This window comes from Leucopleurus acutus, assembly GCF_964270905.1.
Source record: "Leucopleurus acutus genome assembly, chromosome: 20".
NCBI classification, from domain to species: Eukaryota; Metazoa; Chordata; class Mammalia; order Artiodactyla; family Delphinidae; genus Leucopleurus; species Leucopleurus acutus.
In genome coordinates this window covers 7368333-7381483 of record NC_139162.1, presented here as the reverse complement: position 1 = coordinate 7381483, position 13151 = coordinate 7368333, and the positions used below count along the sequence as shown (strand labels likewise).

Here is a 13151-nt window from a genome sequence, read left to right as displayed (position 1 = left end):
ACCTCTCTGTTTTTATCTGAAAAGTAGAAATTTTATTCTTCTTCATCCCTAAGGGCTATTATGAGGATTGTAATGAGTTCAGTTCTGTGAGTGCTTGTCAGCTTCTTCAGGGCAAGCGTTCACCTAATATCACCTAGTAATAGTAATAATACTACCAACAGAAATAAGCACTGAATGTGGCAAGTGTTTTTCTGTTTTTCTTTTTTCCCTATGGCCCTGATTCTCAAGTTTTAAGCTGGTCACATCCCCCAGGAAACAGCTCAAGAAACTGGCCCAGTGGTGGGACTACCTGGAACAGCCGTTGTTGGCAGGAGGTGGGCTTGGGCGTCGTCGCTGGTCACGCTGGGGTGGTAGCCGTAGCCCAGGCTGAGCATGAGTGGGATGTCAGGTCTCCAGTGCAGCTGGATCCCCAAAGCCACACCCCCTGAAGTCAGGTTCACCCACAGAGCTTCAGGTCTGGTCAGGTTCAACACAGTTGGCTCACTGTGTCCTTCTGAAAGCTGAGGCAACAGGATCTGTCATCAGAAACAGTCAAATCAAGGGTGTGCCAGGACAGGAATGCCAGTGAGCGTCAGGGCCGCTGGGCAGGGTGAGCCCCTGGGGACCCGAAATCCACCCTGTGCTCTGCTCTTTCCACTAGTTTCTGGGGGCTGCCGTGACAAATGACCACAAACCTGGTGGCTTAAAACAACACAAATTTATTCTCTTACAGTTCTGGGTGCCAGAAGCCCAAAACCAGTCTCACAGGGCTGCAGTTGGCAGGGCTAGTTCCTTCTGGAGGCTCCAGGGGAGAATCCCCTTCTTTGGCTATTCCAGCTTCTGGAGGTGCCTGCAGTCCTTTGGCTCATGGCCCCTCCTTGCATCACCCAACCTCTTGCTTCTGTCATCAAATCACCTTTTACTTTTCTGGAGTCAACTCCCCCTCCGCCTGCCTCTTAAAAGGACCTCTTGATGACGCTGGGCTCACCCAGATAACCCAGGATCATCTCTATATTTCAGGATCTTTAACTTGAATCACATCTGCAAAGTCCCCTTTTGCTACGTCAGGTGACGTATTCACGGCTCAGGGATGAAGCTGTGGATAGCTTGGGGATGTTTATTCAGCCAGTACTCATCGAGCTGTTCACCCCAGCTTGGGGCTGCATCTGCACAGAAAGTGCACAAGGGTGGCATATGAACTAGTGGTGGTGTCGATCAAAGAGTGGAACAAGTAAGATTAAGTTAGGAGCACAGGCCGCAGAGGCACAGAGACCTCTGTTTGATCTTGACTCTGCCCTGTATTAACTCTGGGACCTCTGACCAATTAACAGACCACTTTGAGCATCAGTTCCTTTTCTTTTTCTTTCTTTCTTTTTCTTTTCTTTTCTTTTTCTTTTTTTTTTTTTTTTTTTTTTTTTTTTTTTTTTTTTTTTTTTGCCTCACTGCACGACGTATGGGATCTTAGTTCCCCGACCAGGGATCGAACCCAAGCCCTCAGCAGTGAAAACACGGAGTCCTAACCACTGGACCGCCAGGGAATTCCTGAGCCTCAGTTTCTTGTCATCAGTAGAATACATAGACTCACGGAGACTATTCAGAATGTCATCATATACAAAATACTGAGTCAGGGGCCAGATACACAGTAGCGCTCACCAATTAGTTGCTGCTACTCCTCTGCTTTTACTGTTACATTAGATTCTCACAACCACTCTCCATTTAATCAGCTCTCCAGCTTAACTGATGCCCTCCATCCCCTTTTAAAAACAGACTGATTAATGCCCACCATGCACTTTTTATTTGCTCCTGGTGGCCCTCTACGGTAGACACAGGAATATGCCACCCAGCTCTCCCTTCTAGGAAGGACCTCCTACCCAGTCACAGGGAGTGTGGTCAGCAGATAGGCTCCAGCTCTCAGCTCCTTCAGGGTCTGCCCTGAAGAATTTATTACTTATATTCCCTAGGAGCGGAGGACCTGCCATGCCACGCAGGGCCACAAGGGAAGCACTCGGTCAGGATGCAGGAGCAGGCAAGGGGGAAAGCGTAGTCCACAGCTTGATTGGGGTTTCCACAGGAAAGGCAAGACAGGGCATAGAAAACAGCTTAGGATTGGCCAGTCTGAATAATTCCAGCAGACTTTGGCTATAGGGCTGGTCTCTAGTTGGTACCTGGCCCTGGGATGATTTGGGGCAGAGCTTGAATATTGGCCTGGTGAGTGAGTGAGATAAAGGGGGTGGTTGGGGTATAGACTCAGGACTGGTTGGTGTTCACATGAAAGGTGTGCCCTGGCAGAGCCCTTGCTCTCTCTGAGAACTGGCTGGCCCTGGGAGGGGCAGTCTCTCCCCACCAGCAAGATTTTTAAGGTATCAAAACATCATAACATACAGAAGATAGCAAACACGATTGCTAGAGCCCTGGTGGCTGCTACTTGCTGCAGAGCCTCCTCTGGGTTGACTGAGCCTCTGTGGAGTCCAGATTGTAGTCTGACTTCTGTCCAATCCTGTTTTCTTTCTTCACTCGCCACAAGCATTGATCTCTAGCAAGCATCTTGCACCACAAACACCTTCTCAGTGCCGGCTTCCAGGGAACCCAACCTACAACATCTCTCTAGTAATCCTGGCAGCCCCTCCTACCTGTCAGGCTGTATGCTCAACAATAGACAGCTGTGTCTGATCCCACACCTGCTAACGTCCATTGTACTTGTGATTGTAAGGGTCTGTTTTGATGATAGCTCTCATAGAGTGATAAGTTAACAAAGTAGGAGTGTAAAAGAACTATTTGCATAAAAACTTAAGTTGAAGGCTTTGAGAAGACTCAATAAAGATGAGTGGGGAAAAATTGTTATTGAATTAGTCACTGATGAGAAAACTGTAGAAGATTAGAAAAAAAGTCATTAAAATCTCAAAAGAATCTGAACTCGTACCAGTGTGCCTACATTTTTTATTCACTTTAAAGAACATCTAACTATGTTCAGGGGATGATTTATGTAGTGAAGATGATTAAAATTCCAATCAACAGATTTAAAGAAACTTTCAGTTGTACACCTTAAGATTGATGATGATGTACATTTTAATAGTTTTACGTTAAAATACAATGCTTAAGGGAGGGTAAAGATCATTTTTAATGATTCTCTTCTTTAATCTTTCTTTCTTTTTTTTTTTATTTCCCCATAACCAACCAACTTTTGGTCCCAACCAAGTTGAAAAAGAAGACAGAAGCACCTCCTGACTTCTAAGAGCACCCCAAGTCTACCTCGATATCCTCTGACAGATTCTTCACAGGGATGAGCTGTCCGCTAGGGCTGGTCAGAGGGAGGCCACCAACAGTTCCGCTGACATCGAAGTGACTTCGCGCTGGGAATGGGTTCTTTGGGAAACTCTTCATCTGAAACCAGGAACAAAGAGTGTCAGCCAAGGGCCCCGAAGGCCGGAAGGTGACTAGTTCCCTGTGTGAAGGATGAGGTTTCCTAAGGTGGGATGGACAAGTGGCTCTTGCCCTGTGGGGTGACTGGGAGGGCCCCCCGCCTTTAGCTGCTGCTGTCTGTCCTGGTATGTGTCTTCCCTTCAGGATTGTGGCTTCAGAAAGCTGGGCCTAGAGACCCGATCGGACTTGTTACAGCTGAGCAGTTACTGGGCTATAAACAGTCTGAGCCTTTCTTCCTGCAAAGCCAGCAAGTCTCTAAGAGAAAGAAGTTTGTCTGCTTTCTCTGAGGCTCAAGGAGCAGAGAGTCAGATGCGCCCTAATTTGGGAATGGAAAGAGCCCTGAGTTTACTGTTTCCTAGCTATGGAACAAAGTCTGAAGAGCTTAATTTCCAATGACTAACTAAACCAGGGCTGCTGGAGAAATTCCACAGCACAGTAGAAAGAGGATGGACTGGGGAGTCAGAGGCCTGCCACTTTGCTTGTGGCCTCAGGCAAGTCACTGAACCTCACCTGTAAAATGGGCATAATAATTCCATAATTGACAGGGTTGTTATCAACATAAATGAGCAAATATGTGTGCGGGTGCTTTGCAAACTCTAAAGGGCTGTTCCCAAGGAGATTCCTTCCGTTGTTACCCTTATGTCCACAGGCACCCTACCGTCCTCCATGGAGCCAAGGGAGGGGGCAGCGGGCAGGGTGAAGGTCGCAGAGCTGGCAGCAGCAACGTGCACAGGGGAGCCTCGCTAACTCTGGGGCTGTATTCTTTCCACAAGGTGAGAACAGAGGTGCCGGGAGAGAGGGGAGAAGGTCAGAGTCAGAGGAAGATCTGCCCACCTCTTGCTCTACAGGGATCCCGGCTTTAGCACCAGAGTGGGCGGCTCTTTTGTGATCCCTGTAGATAGTTCTGCATATTTACATCAGTAGGAGCAGCATAGAAGGCAGCCAATGTCTCCACTCTGGGCTGGCGGCTCCCTGAGGACAGGGCTGTGGCCAGGTTTGCCTACTGTGGCACCCCAGTGCCTAGAGCAGCGCCTGGCTCATGATGGTGGTCAATACGTATTTTGTTGAATGAATAAATGAGCTTGGCTGTAGACATTTCTCCAGACTTATCTCCCCTACCTACTTGACCTCTGATGTCATGGGCTCCCATAAAGCCATCTTTACTGGCCTTTGACCTCATCCCATCTGAGTAGGCTGGGGATCTGGTTTCAGACCCTAGTGCTGATCCGGATGCTGCTCTGGGAAACTGCCCCTGGGATCCAGGAGAGCACCCCTGGCAGGAGGAGCCAAGGGAGGGTGCTCGGTGCCGGGGGTCTCAGCGGTGCCTGCAGCGTCGTCCAGCCCACGACTGTCAGGGGGAGGGATGGAAGGGGGAGGGCATCCCCAGGTACTGGAGGAGGGCTCAGTGAGTGGTAGGCAGGAGCTCCATGGAGAAACTCCCAAGGCAAGTGTGTCTGGAATCCCCACAGGTCCACAGAGCAGCAGGCTTGCCAGACACACTCTGGGTGAGATTAAAAGTGGACTAGTCCCCTTCATTCTGCCCCCTCACCTGCACAGCCCAACATGACCCGTCTCTCGAGACACATGTGTGGCTCTGACACTGGCGTGGCGCTCACCACGTCCCTTCCTGTGCTGCACAAACACCCAACACAGGGACCTTCTCTTGGTGAAAAGCCCTTTCCACTCTAGCTCCCATCACTTCCCCCACTGCCAGGCAGGTCTCCTGGGCTCTGCCTGTCACAGGGTCTTGGGATGTGGGTGTGGCATGAGCCAGGTCAGGGGATACCACAGTGTAGCCAGTTACCTGTTTGTGTACACGGAGATGGAGGGGGCGGCCAGCGTGGCTGGAAGGCCCCTGGGCAGTCCCCCCCTGGCAGGATGGCGGCCTGCATGTGCCCCACAGCTCCCAGCAGCTGGGGCACTATGGCTGTCTGGAAAAGGAAGCAGTGGACACTGCTGTGGACCAGTGTCTGTATACCACCTCTGGTTACTGCCACCAGGCTAGTGTGCCGTTTGGCAGGGACCGGCAGAGGGGCAAGGCGGAGACTATGATGGAAGGCCCCTTCCTGGGCACCAGGCGCTGTAGGGAGCCAAGAGTGAGCACTTAGAAGATTCCAGGCTCTGCAAGCAGGTGCTTTACCTCCCCTGCTTGGCAGACGGGGAGACAGAGGCACAGAGAGAGTGATGACTTGTGGCGGCCACGCACTGATAGAGGGAAGCGCCGGGATCACGGCAGGGCTCACTGTGTGCCTGTCCGTGCTGCTCCGTTGGACCCTGACATCTGCCCACAGCCCAGGTCTTATTCGTGGGGAAATGGAAAGTCACAGGCAGAGCCATTGTACGGGGTCACCCGGGCTCAGACTCCAGTCCCCATGCAACCCAAACCCTTGGGTGAAGATGTGGTGTCGCTGAAGCCAAGGCAGGCGTGGGGAGCAGGAGGGCTGGACGTCTGTGCAGAGTTCCTATCAGTACGCAGGCTGCGCGTGTGTGCATGTGTTACGTCTGATGGGTGTGCGACCGTACGTGCGTGAATGTGAGTGCTATGTGTGTGTTGAGGGGGACTGGGTGTGAATGTGTGTGTGTGAGTGTAAGTGTGTGAATGTGTGTCTGAGTAAATGTGGTTTGAGGGTGTGGGAGTATAAGTATCTGAGCATGAATGAGTGTGCATATGTGGTTTTGTGTGTGACTGCAACCATATATGAGAGTCTGTGTGTTTGTGTGACTGTGTGGCCCTGTGTGAAGATAGGAGTGTAAATGTGCATGTGTGTGAGTGTGTGCCGGAGTGTGTGCTTCCCGATGTATGTGAGCATAAATGAGTGCCTAGAAGTGTGTGTGAATGTGTGTGTGTGTGATTGAAGGTGTGTATGAGTGTTAGTGTTTGTGGGTGTGTGTGAGTGTGTGGATATGTGTTTGAGTGTGTTTGTGTGACCACGTGCGAGAATGTGTGTGTGAGTTCTTGAATGCAGTGATGGCCTCGCATGGTAAAGGGCTGTGGAGCAGCAGGTAATGGGTTCTGTGGCTCCGTCATGATGACGTCCTGGGTGCTGCGGCCACATGAGGCTGTGCTGCAGCTCTTCTTACTCTGGGGGCTGCCTCTCTTCTAAAGATGTTCTGTATCCTTGGCTAAGTGAACCTGGAGTTGGATTCAAACTTGCAAAGGTGAACCTACGATCTCTCCAACGGGTGGCCTCTCCAGGATGAGGCAGAGCTTGTCCACCTACTACAGATGAGGAGATGAGGCTGCAGGAAGTTGTGTCACTGGCCCAAGTCACAAGGCTTGTGAGTGACAAGGTCAGGGTTCAAACTCAGGCTGTCCCTTTTGAAGGCTACGCTTGGCCTGTTGTACACTGCCTCCCAGAAGCTCTAGTCTCCGGAGCCTTTCTTTCAGCTCCTAGAAGGGACTTTAACCTCAGTGCCTCAGTTTCCTCATCTGCAAGATGTGGAGAAAGAGCCACCTAGAAGTGCTGGTATGAGCTGGGCACGCGGTAAGCGTGACGTCTGTGTCTGGGCTGGGACACCTACCTGGCTGCCATTGGCCCCTGCAGGCTCTTCTGGTCTGTCCCTCAGGGAAGCTTCCAGCACGCTGCACACAGCCTGGAACCAGGTCCCCGGTGGCCTCCTGGTGCCTCTGGTCCTCAAGATGGGCCTCGGCACTCACTGCCAACAGGGCCTCACTGGCATGCTGCAGAGCCCTGCTGGCCTCCCGCTGGGCTCACCCCAAGGAGGAGGAAGAACAGCATGCGCCCCTGCTTGGGTTAGACCAGCCCCTGGGCTATTCCAGGGACCAGCGCTGCAGTGGAGGGGAGCAAGGTGGGGGCTCAAGCCAGGGAAAATCTGGGCTGGGCCCGTCACACAAGCTGCCTATGTCACTGACTTGAGGCCAGGTGTTCCTTCCCTATCACGTTCTAAGTTCCTTCAGGACACTAGCCTCATGCATCTCTGGATCTTTCCCACAGTGCCTTGCACAATGCCCAGCACATAGTAGGCATTCAGTAAACATTCACTGAATTGAGATAGCCAGCTGGCTGGCTGGCTGGCTGGCTGGATGGATGGATGGACATAGCACTTACTCCGATTTTGTAATTATATGTGTATTTGTGAAACGGTTTAGTAACTGGCGGGCCCAGTTGTCTAAAAGTGCCATGAAGGCAGAAGCCATGTCTATGTGATTTGCTGATGAATTTTCAATGAGTTGCATGGTACCTGGCACATACTAGGCATCGGGGAAGCACTTGTTGAATGAATGAAAAAATTAGTGCGTGGATAAATGAGTGGAAGGGTGGAGAGACGGATGTATATGTACGTGTATAGATGTATGTGCATAGAAGGGATGCATGAGCAAATGGATGTGTAAAGTGGGAATTATGATATTAGGGTGATCAGGGTCCCAGAAATAAAGGTCAGCATAGCAGGCTTCAGGACCAGGAATGGGAGGGGGACAACCTCCTGACAGAGTGGGTGGAGCAGAGCCAAGACAGCTGTCCCCGTTACCGCTTACGGCTTCTTTATTGACATTTGGCTGCCACAGCGTTGCGAACGTGGTGATTCAATTTGAGTTCTCCAAGAAGCAGGCCCTAAGGCAAGAATTTGAACAACCAGTCATTTATTTGGAGATAATCCCAGGAAACACTGGAAGCAGAATGGGGAAGTGAGACAGGGAAGGGTAGGAAGCCAGTCCAGGGGGTGTGATCAAGCCACTTACCTGGGGCTCAGTCCTACTTGGGAGGTCTCCACCAAGAGGAGCAGGGGAGCCGGGGTATCTGTACCCCAGCCCATTAGTCACTGAGAACTGCATTGACCCCCTGATATGTCCAACCTGCCATGTGGGCAGGCAGAATGGACTCTGGAGGGGAGGTCAGAGAAGGCCCCCAGGCAAAGAAAGGCAAGAGCTGGCAGCTGGACATCACAGTGCACTCAAGTGGGGGACATGGTCAGGTCAGCAGCAGCATCTGGACACACCCTTGACCACCCAATGATTAGTTAGATTCAGGTGCGCACTGGCTGGTGGGGGAGTGAGGTGTGTGAGCACACAGGCCATCACAAGCAGAGGGAGACCCAGGGCTGTGAGAGGGGCACCTTCCCTCCCTTGGCATCGCCCATGTGGGACCCTTGGGAACAAGAAGGCAGAAGTCTTGGAGGCCCTGTGACTGAGGGACCTGCGACCTGGGTTGGGGTTTGTTGTCAGCCACCCACTGCAGAGGTGCACGTCCTATTGCCTGGCTCAGCGGGTGGGAACTACTCACCTGGGCCAAGGGCGTGAGCTCCTCACTGCGGCGGGTCACCTCTTTCAGTGCCTTGGCCAGCTCCTGCACCTTCTGCATGTCCCCCAAGGTGGTGCTGACTGCAGGCAGTGACCCTGCAGACAGAGGATGTGCTCTCTGACCTTGGCATAGACATAGGAAGGTGGGGAGAGGAAATGTAATTCCAGTGGCTTGATGAATCTGTTTCAGAAAGATTTGGGGTCTGAGAAAGTGACCAGGCTCATGTGGGGTTTTCCAAAGCTGGTAGACCTCTTCTTGTCTCCTAGGATGTGTGATGGGCAGAATCATAGCCTCCCAAAGATAGCTACATCCTAATCCCTGAAATCTATGGATATGTTACTCACATGGCAAACGGCACTTCGGCAGAATCGCTTTGGAGATTTGATTAAGTTAAGGATTCTGAAATGGGGAGAGTATCCTGTATTAACCAGTTGGGACCAATGTAATCACAGGGGTCTTTACTAGAGGGAGGTAGGAGGGTCAGAGTCAGAGATGATGTGATGATGGAGGCAGAGGTGGTGGAGAGGGAGAGGGAGATGGAGATGGGGACAGAGGGACAGAGGGAGAGGGGTCGGGGTCAGGATTTGAAGATGCTGGTGTTGAAAATGGAGCAGGAAATGTGAGCAGCTTCTAGAAGCTGGAAAAGCCAATGGGTGGATCCTCCTCTAGAGCCTCCAGACAGTTCACAGCCCCGCCACCGCTTTGGTTTTAGCCCAGTGAGACTCATTTCAAACTTCTGACCTCCAGAAATGTAAGATAATAAGTATGTGTTGTTTTAAGTCGTAAAGTTAATGGTTATTTGTTATAGCAGCAGGAGGAAACTAATACAGGATGTCTCAAGCTTTCTCCAAATCTTGAAATCAAATCTGTAGTATCTGGGGAATTCCCTGGCAGTCCAGTGGTTAGGACTCTGCACTCTCACTGCCAAGGGCCTGAGTTCGATCCCTGGTCAGGGAACTAAGATCCCATGTGCCACATGGCACGACCAAAAAAAAAAAAAATCTGTAAAACCTGGTATTATTTAAAAACAAATGGTGTCTCAGGGTCTCACTGTGACTAAAATGGCATGAAATTCAGAAATTGGATTACTTTGTTGGCCCAGTATGGATGGGAGGTCTTGTTGCAGACTTGGGTCCCTGTGTGCCTTTGGGGCAATGGGGACAAGGATCCCTCCAGCCATCCCCCAACTCCAGCCTTAAGCCAGACCTCCTGCGGCTTCCGGGGAGCATGCTTTCTAAGGCGCAAAGCCCTAATGAGAGGGGCTGGCTTTGGCTGAGGCAGAGAAAAACCTAAGAATATAATTTTAACACCACCCCATCGAACTTTCTGCGTTTATAGAGATGTTCTGTCCCTGTTTTGTCCAGTAACATAGCCACTTGCCAAATGTGACTACATATTAAGCCCTTGAAATGTGGCTAGTGCAACCAGAGAACTGAATTTTTAACTTTATTTCATTAAAAGTCATTTTAATTTAAATGTACATGGCCAGACATGGCTCATGCAACAATCTGGAAGAACACAGATAGAGGTGAGTAATCCCTCTTACCCTCCCGTCCTGCTTGCTACTCACAACTCACTCTTCTAACCGTCTAACAGTCGTTCACAGCAGCTGCAGAGTTTGAGCATGTCTGCCAACAGCTCAGGGTGCAGCCAGGCTTCCATTCAGGGCGTGGCTTGGATGGAGGAAAGAATAGCCCTGTCTATGAGGGGACTCCTGTCAGAACGTTCTGGAAGGAAAGTCAGGTAATGGATAATCTCATGTTTGCCTCTGCAGCTCTTCCCCATCCTTGGTCGCCATCCTGGAGGCTGCTTTCATGGAGATGTCACTGGCTGCTGAGCCTCTGGCTCGTGGATTCACTGAGCGGGAGAGGAGAGGGCAGGAGGAGAGAGAGCTGGAAGCTTTGCTCCCAGCGCCCTCCCTGCCGGGGTTGCCTGCCTCATCCTTCAAAGCCACCGCTCCTACCGGGGAGCCCCCTCCACGCGTAGCTGCCCCTTGAGGATGCTGGTCACTTCAGGGTGAGCCCCTGGGGTCCTGTGTTCTCTCTCATTTGTTTCTGAAACCTTGCCCCCGGTTTTCTTAACAGAGCCCTTCTTAAAGTCTTCTCCATTGCCCAGTTAGAGCTTGACATCTGTCTCCTGACAGGACTCTGGTGTTTCATGAGAAGACCTTGTGTCAGGCTGTGCAGTCTGTGTGCTTAGGACCCTAGGGCATCTGAAGGGAAGTTTGCTGTAAGTTATGCCCGGGGTGAATGAGAGCCAGGTGGGGTGTGCGGGGGGTGGGAGTGAGGGAACTAGGTGAAGGAAGGGGCTGCGGTGAGAGGGCTGGAGGTGGGCAGGGGAAGAGCGAACCTGGGTTTGCTCCTGTCTTCACCACCTACTGGAAATGTGGACCCAGGAAAGCTGCTCACATTCTCGGCACCGTGCTGAGGACTTTCAGGCAAACCCTTCAGGAGCCAGAGGAGCCTGTCTTCTGTCCTCCGTGCCCAGCAGGTGTGATGCTGTGTGTGGTGCACGCAGGTAGCATGGCTGGGAGCACCCAGCGGGAGTGGAAGTAATCATACCTTTTGCCAGAGTTGTTTCTAATGCTAGGTTGTAGCACATGGAATGGCCATTTTTGTGGATTGAAACTGGTTGAATGTTGGCAATTTCATATGATTTGACCCACAGCTACAGTGAATGTAATTCTTAACATTCACCACAACCTTATGAGGAAAATACTATTATTGTCCCTGTTTTCCAGGTGGGGAAACTGAGGCTTAGAGAGATTCAGGCCTGTGTTAATAGAGATGGTAAATGACAGAGCTGGGACAACATCAAACCATTAACCGTATGACCAAGATGGGGTCACTTTTCTCCTCTGGGCCTCGGTTTCATCCTCTTTAGTAGGAAGAGACTGGAGTGGTACCCTCTACATTCCCTCCCGCCCTAGAAACCTGTGGCTCCGTGAGGCTGAGCAGAGAAAGCAGGCTTCCTTCATCCTGTGTCACTCACTGAAAGGACCAGGAGAGGGAGGTGACATCAACAACTCGGGAGGCACCAAAGACTTCTCCACAGATCCGTGGACCCCACTGCCCACCCCGAGTGGCTGCATACAGACCCCAGGGCCCCAGCAAAGGGACAAAGGAGTCCATCGGGAGCACCTTTTGCTGGCGTCCTCTCTCAGCGGCTGCCCGGAGCCCGGCCCTTGGCACTGCTGGTCCAGCACGGATGACACAGACCTGGCCAGCTGGAAGAGCTGCTCAGGGCCATGCCCGCCCTGCAGAGTGGCGGTGACATTGTCCCACACTGCGGCCTGAAATGCTGCATCCTCCACACGGGTGCCTCCACGTGCGGCCTAATGGGAGACCAGAGACATGCTCAGAGCAGGAGGGTCTCAGCCCATCGGTTCTTGTTCCAGAACCTGGAGCCTGAAGTTCCTGGCCTGCACGTGGTGAAGCAGAGCAGGGCTGGACGGCTTGGCGCCTGGCATGGGGGCTCTTCCGAGGCTGGAGGGCAGGGGACCCACTTGTGCCAGCAGCCAATGGCCACCAAAAGCAAGTCTCAGGCAGGTCATTACTTCTCCCCTCACTGCCCTCCTCATCGTGCTCTCAGGCCCTTCCACTCCAGCACGCTTCTGACCCTTGAAATTCACTTGAGATTTTATCCAGCCTCTGCCTTATAGACCTGATGGCTGATCTGGGTCCTCCTTCTTCTGGACTCTGAAGGCACTTGGCCTAACTCACCTCTGGATCCTTCTGCCCCCATCTCCCTCAGGTCCCCCACCCCAAGTCCCCCAGGCCCTTCCCCTATACTGGCCACTAGTCATAAGATCTACAAAGGTAGAGACCACATCTCTTTTGTCCACGGCTATATCCCCAGGACCGGGCACATAGTAGGTGCTCTATAAATACACGTTGAAGGAATGAATGAATCAACCACTCATCTGGTCATACCCTCGGCTCCCTTCAACCCGGCCACCCTTTTGTTGAGGTTTAGACAAGTCAAGAAGTTGTCTTAGTAGAGAAACAGTGGCTGCCACCCACCTTAACTGCTGCCTGGGTCTGCTCTCTGTCACCCACGTGATTGCAGACAGAAATGACCACTGTCAGCATGAAGTCATTGTTTTCTGCTCCAAGTGGCAGATGAACTGATGGGAGGGCAGGTTCAGGGCCACAGTGTAGACAGGAACCTGGCAGATGGACATTGGACAATTAGGGGGGCATCTCCATGCCCCCTGGACACTGTAAACCCACCAAGGTACAGCCTGATGACAAGGACACAAAAGCCACAGCTCGTGAAGTCACGGCAGGCACTCGTGGACTCCATACTTCCCGGGAAAAGATGGCCGTTTATGCTGATCCACTGTCATCTCTAAGTAATCACATGCTGCTGTGACTTTGGAATAATTTTACTAAAATCCATGAAACTTTTCAGAAAAAGAATCCCCCATTTACAAGCTTTTTAGAAAAATTCAAGGTGGTAAACCAAATTACAAAAAGAAGGAGAAAGAGG

General features: G+C 51.6%; 1 protein-coding gene across 1 annotated transcript in view; it reads right to left on the bottom strand.

Moving 5' to 3' along the window:
* LOC309977101 (polycystin-1-like protein 2) overlaps positions 1-13151 on the bottom strand; it is a gene marked incomplete at both ends in the record, with an annotated part of 81582 nt that overhangs the window by 30506 nt on the left and 37925 nt on the right. Inside the window, 12 exon segments of the mRNA XM_082863024.1 lie at positions 290-515; positions 3229-3360; positions 4035-4142; positions 4146-4161; positions 5204-5271; positions 5274-5330; positions 6922-6999; positions 7001-7105; positions 8643-8755; positions 10152-10168; positions 11801-11994; positions 12683-12828. Of these exon segments, the coding sequence (XP_082719150.1) occupies positions 290-515; positions 3229-3360; positions 4035-4142; positions 4146-4161; positions 5204-5271; positions 5274-5330; positions 6922-6999; positions 7001-7105; positions 8643-8755; positions 10152-10168; positions 11801-11994; positions 12683-12828 (1260 nt within the window).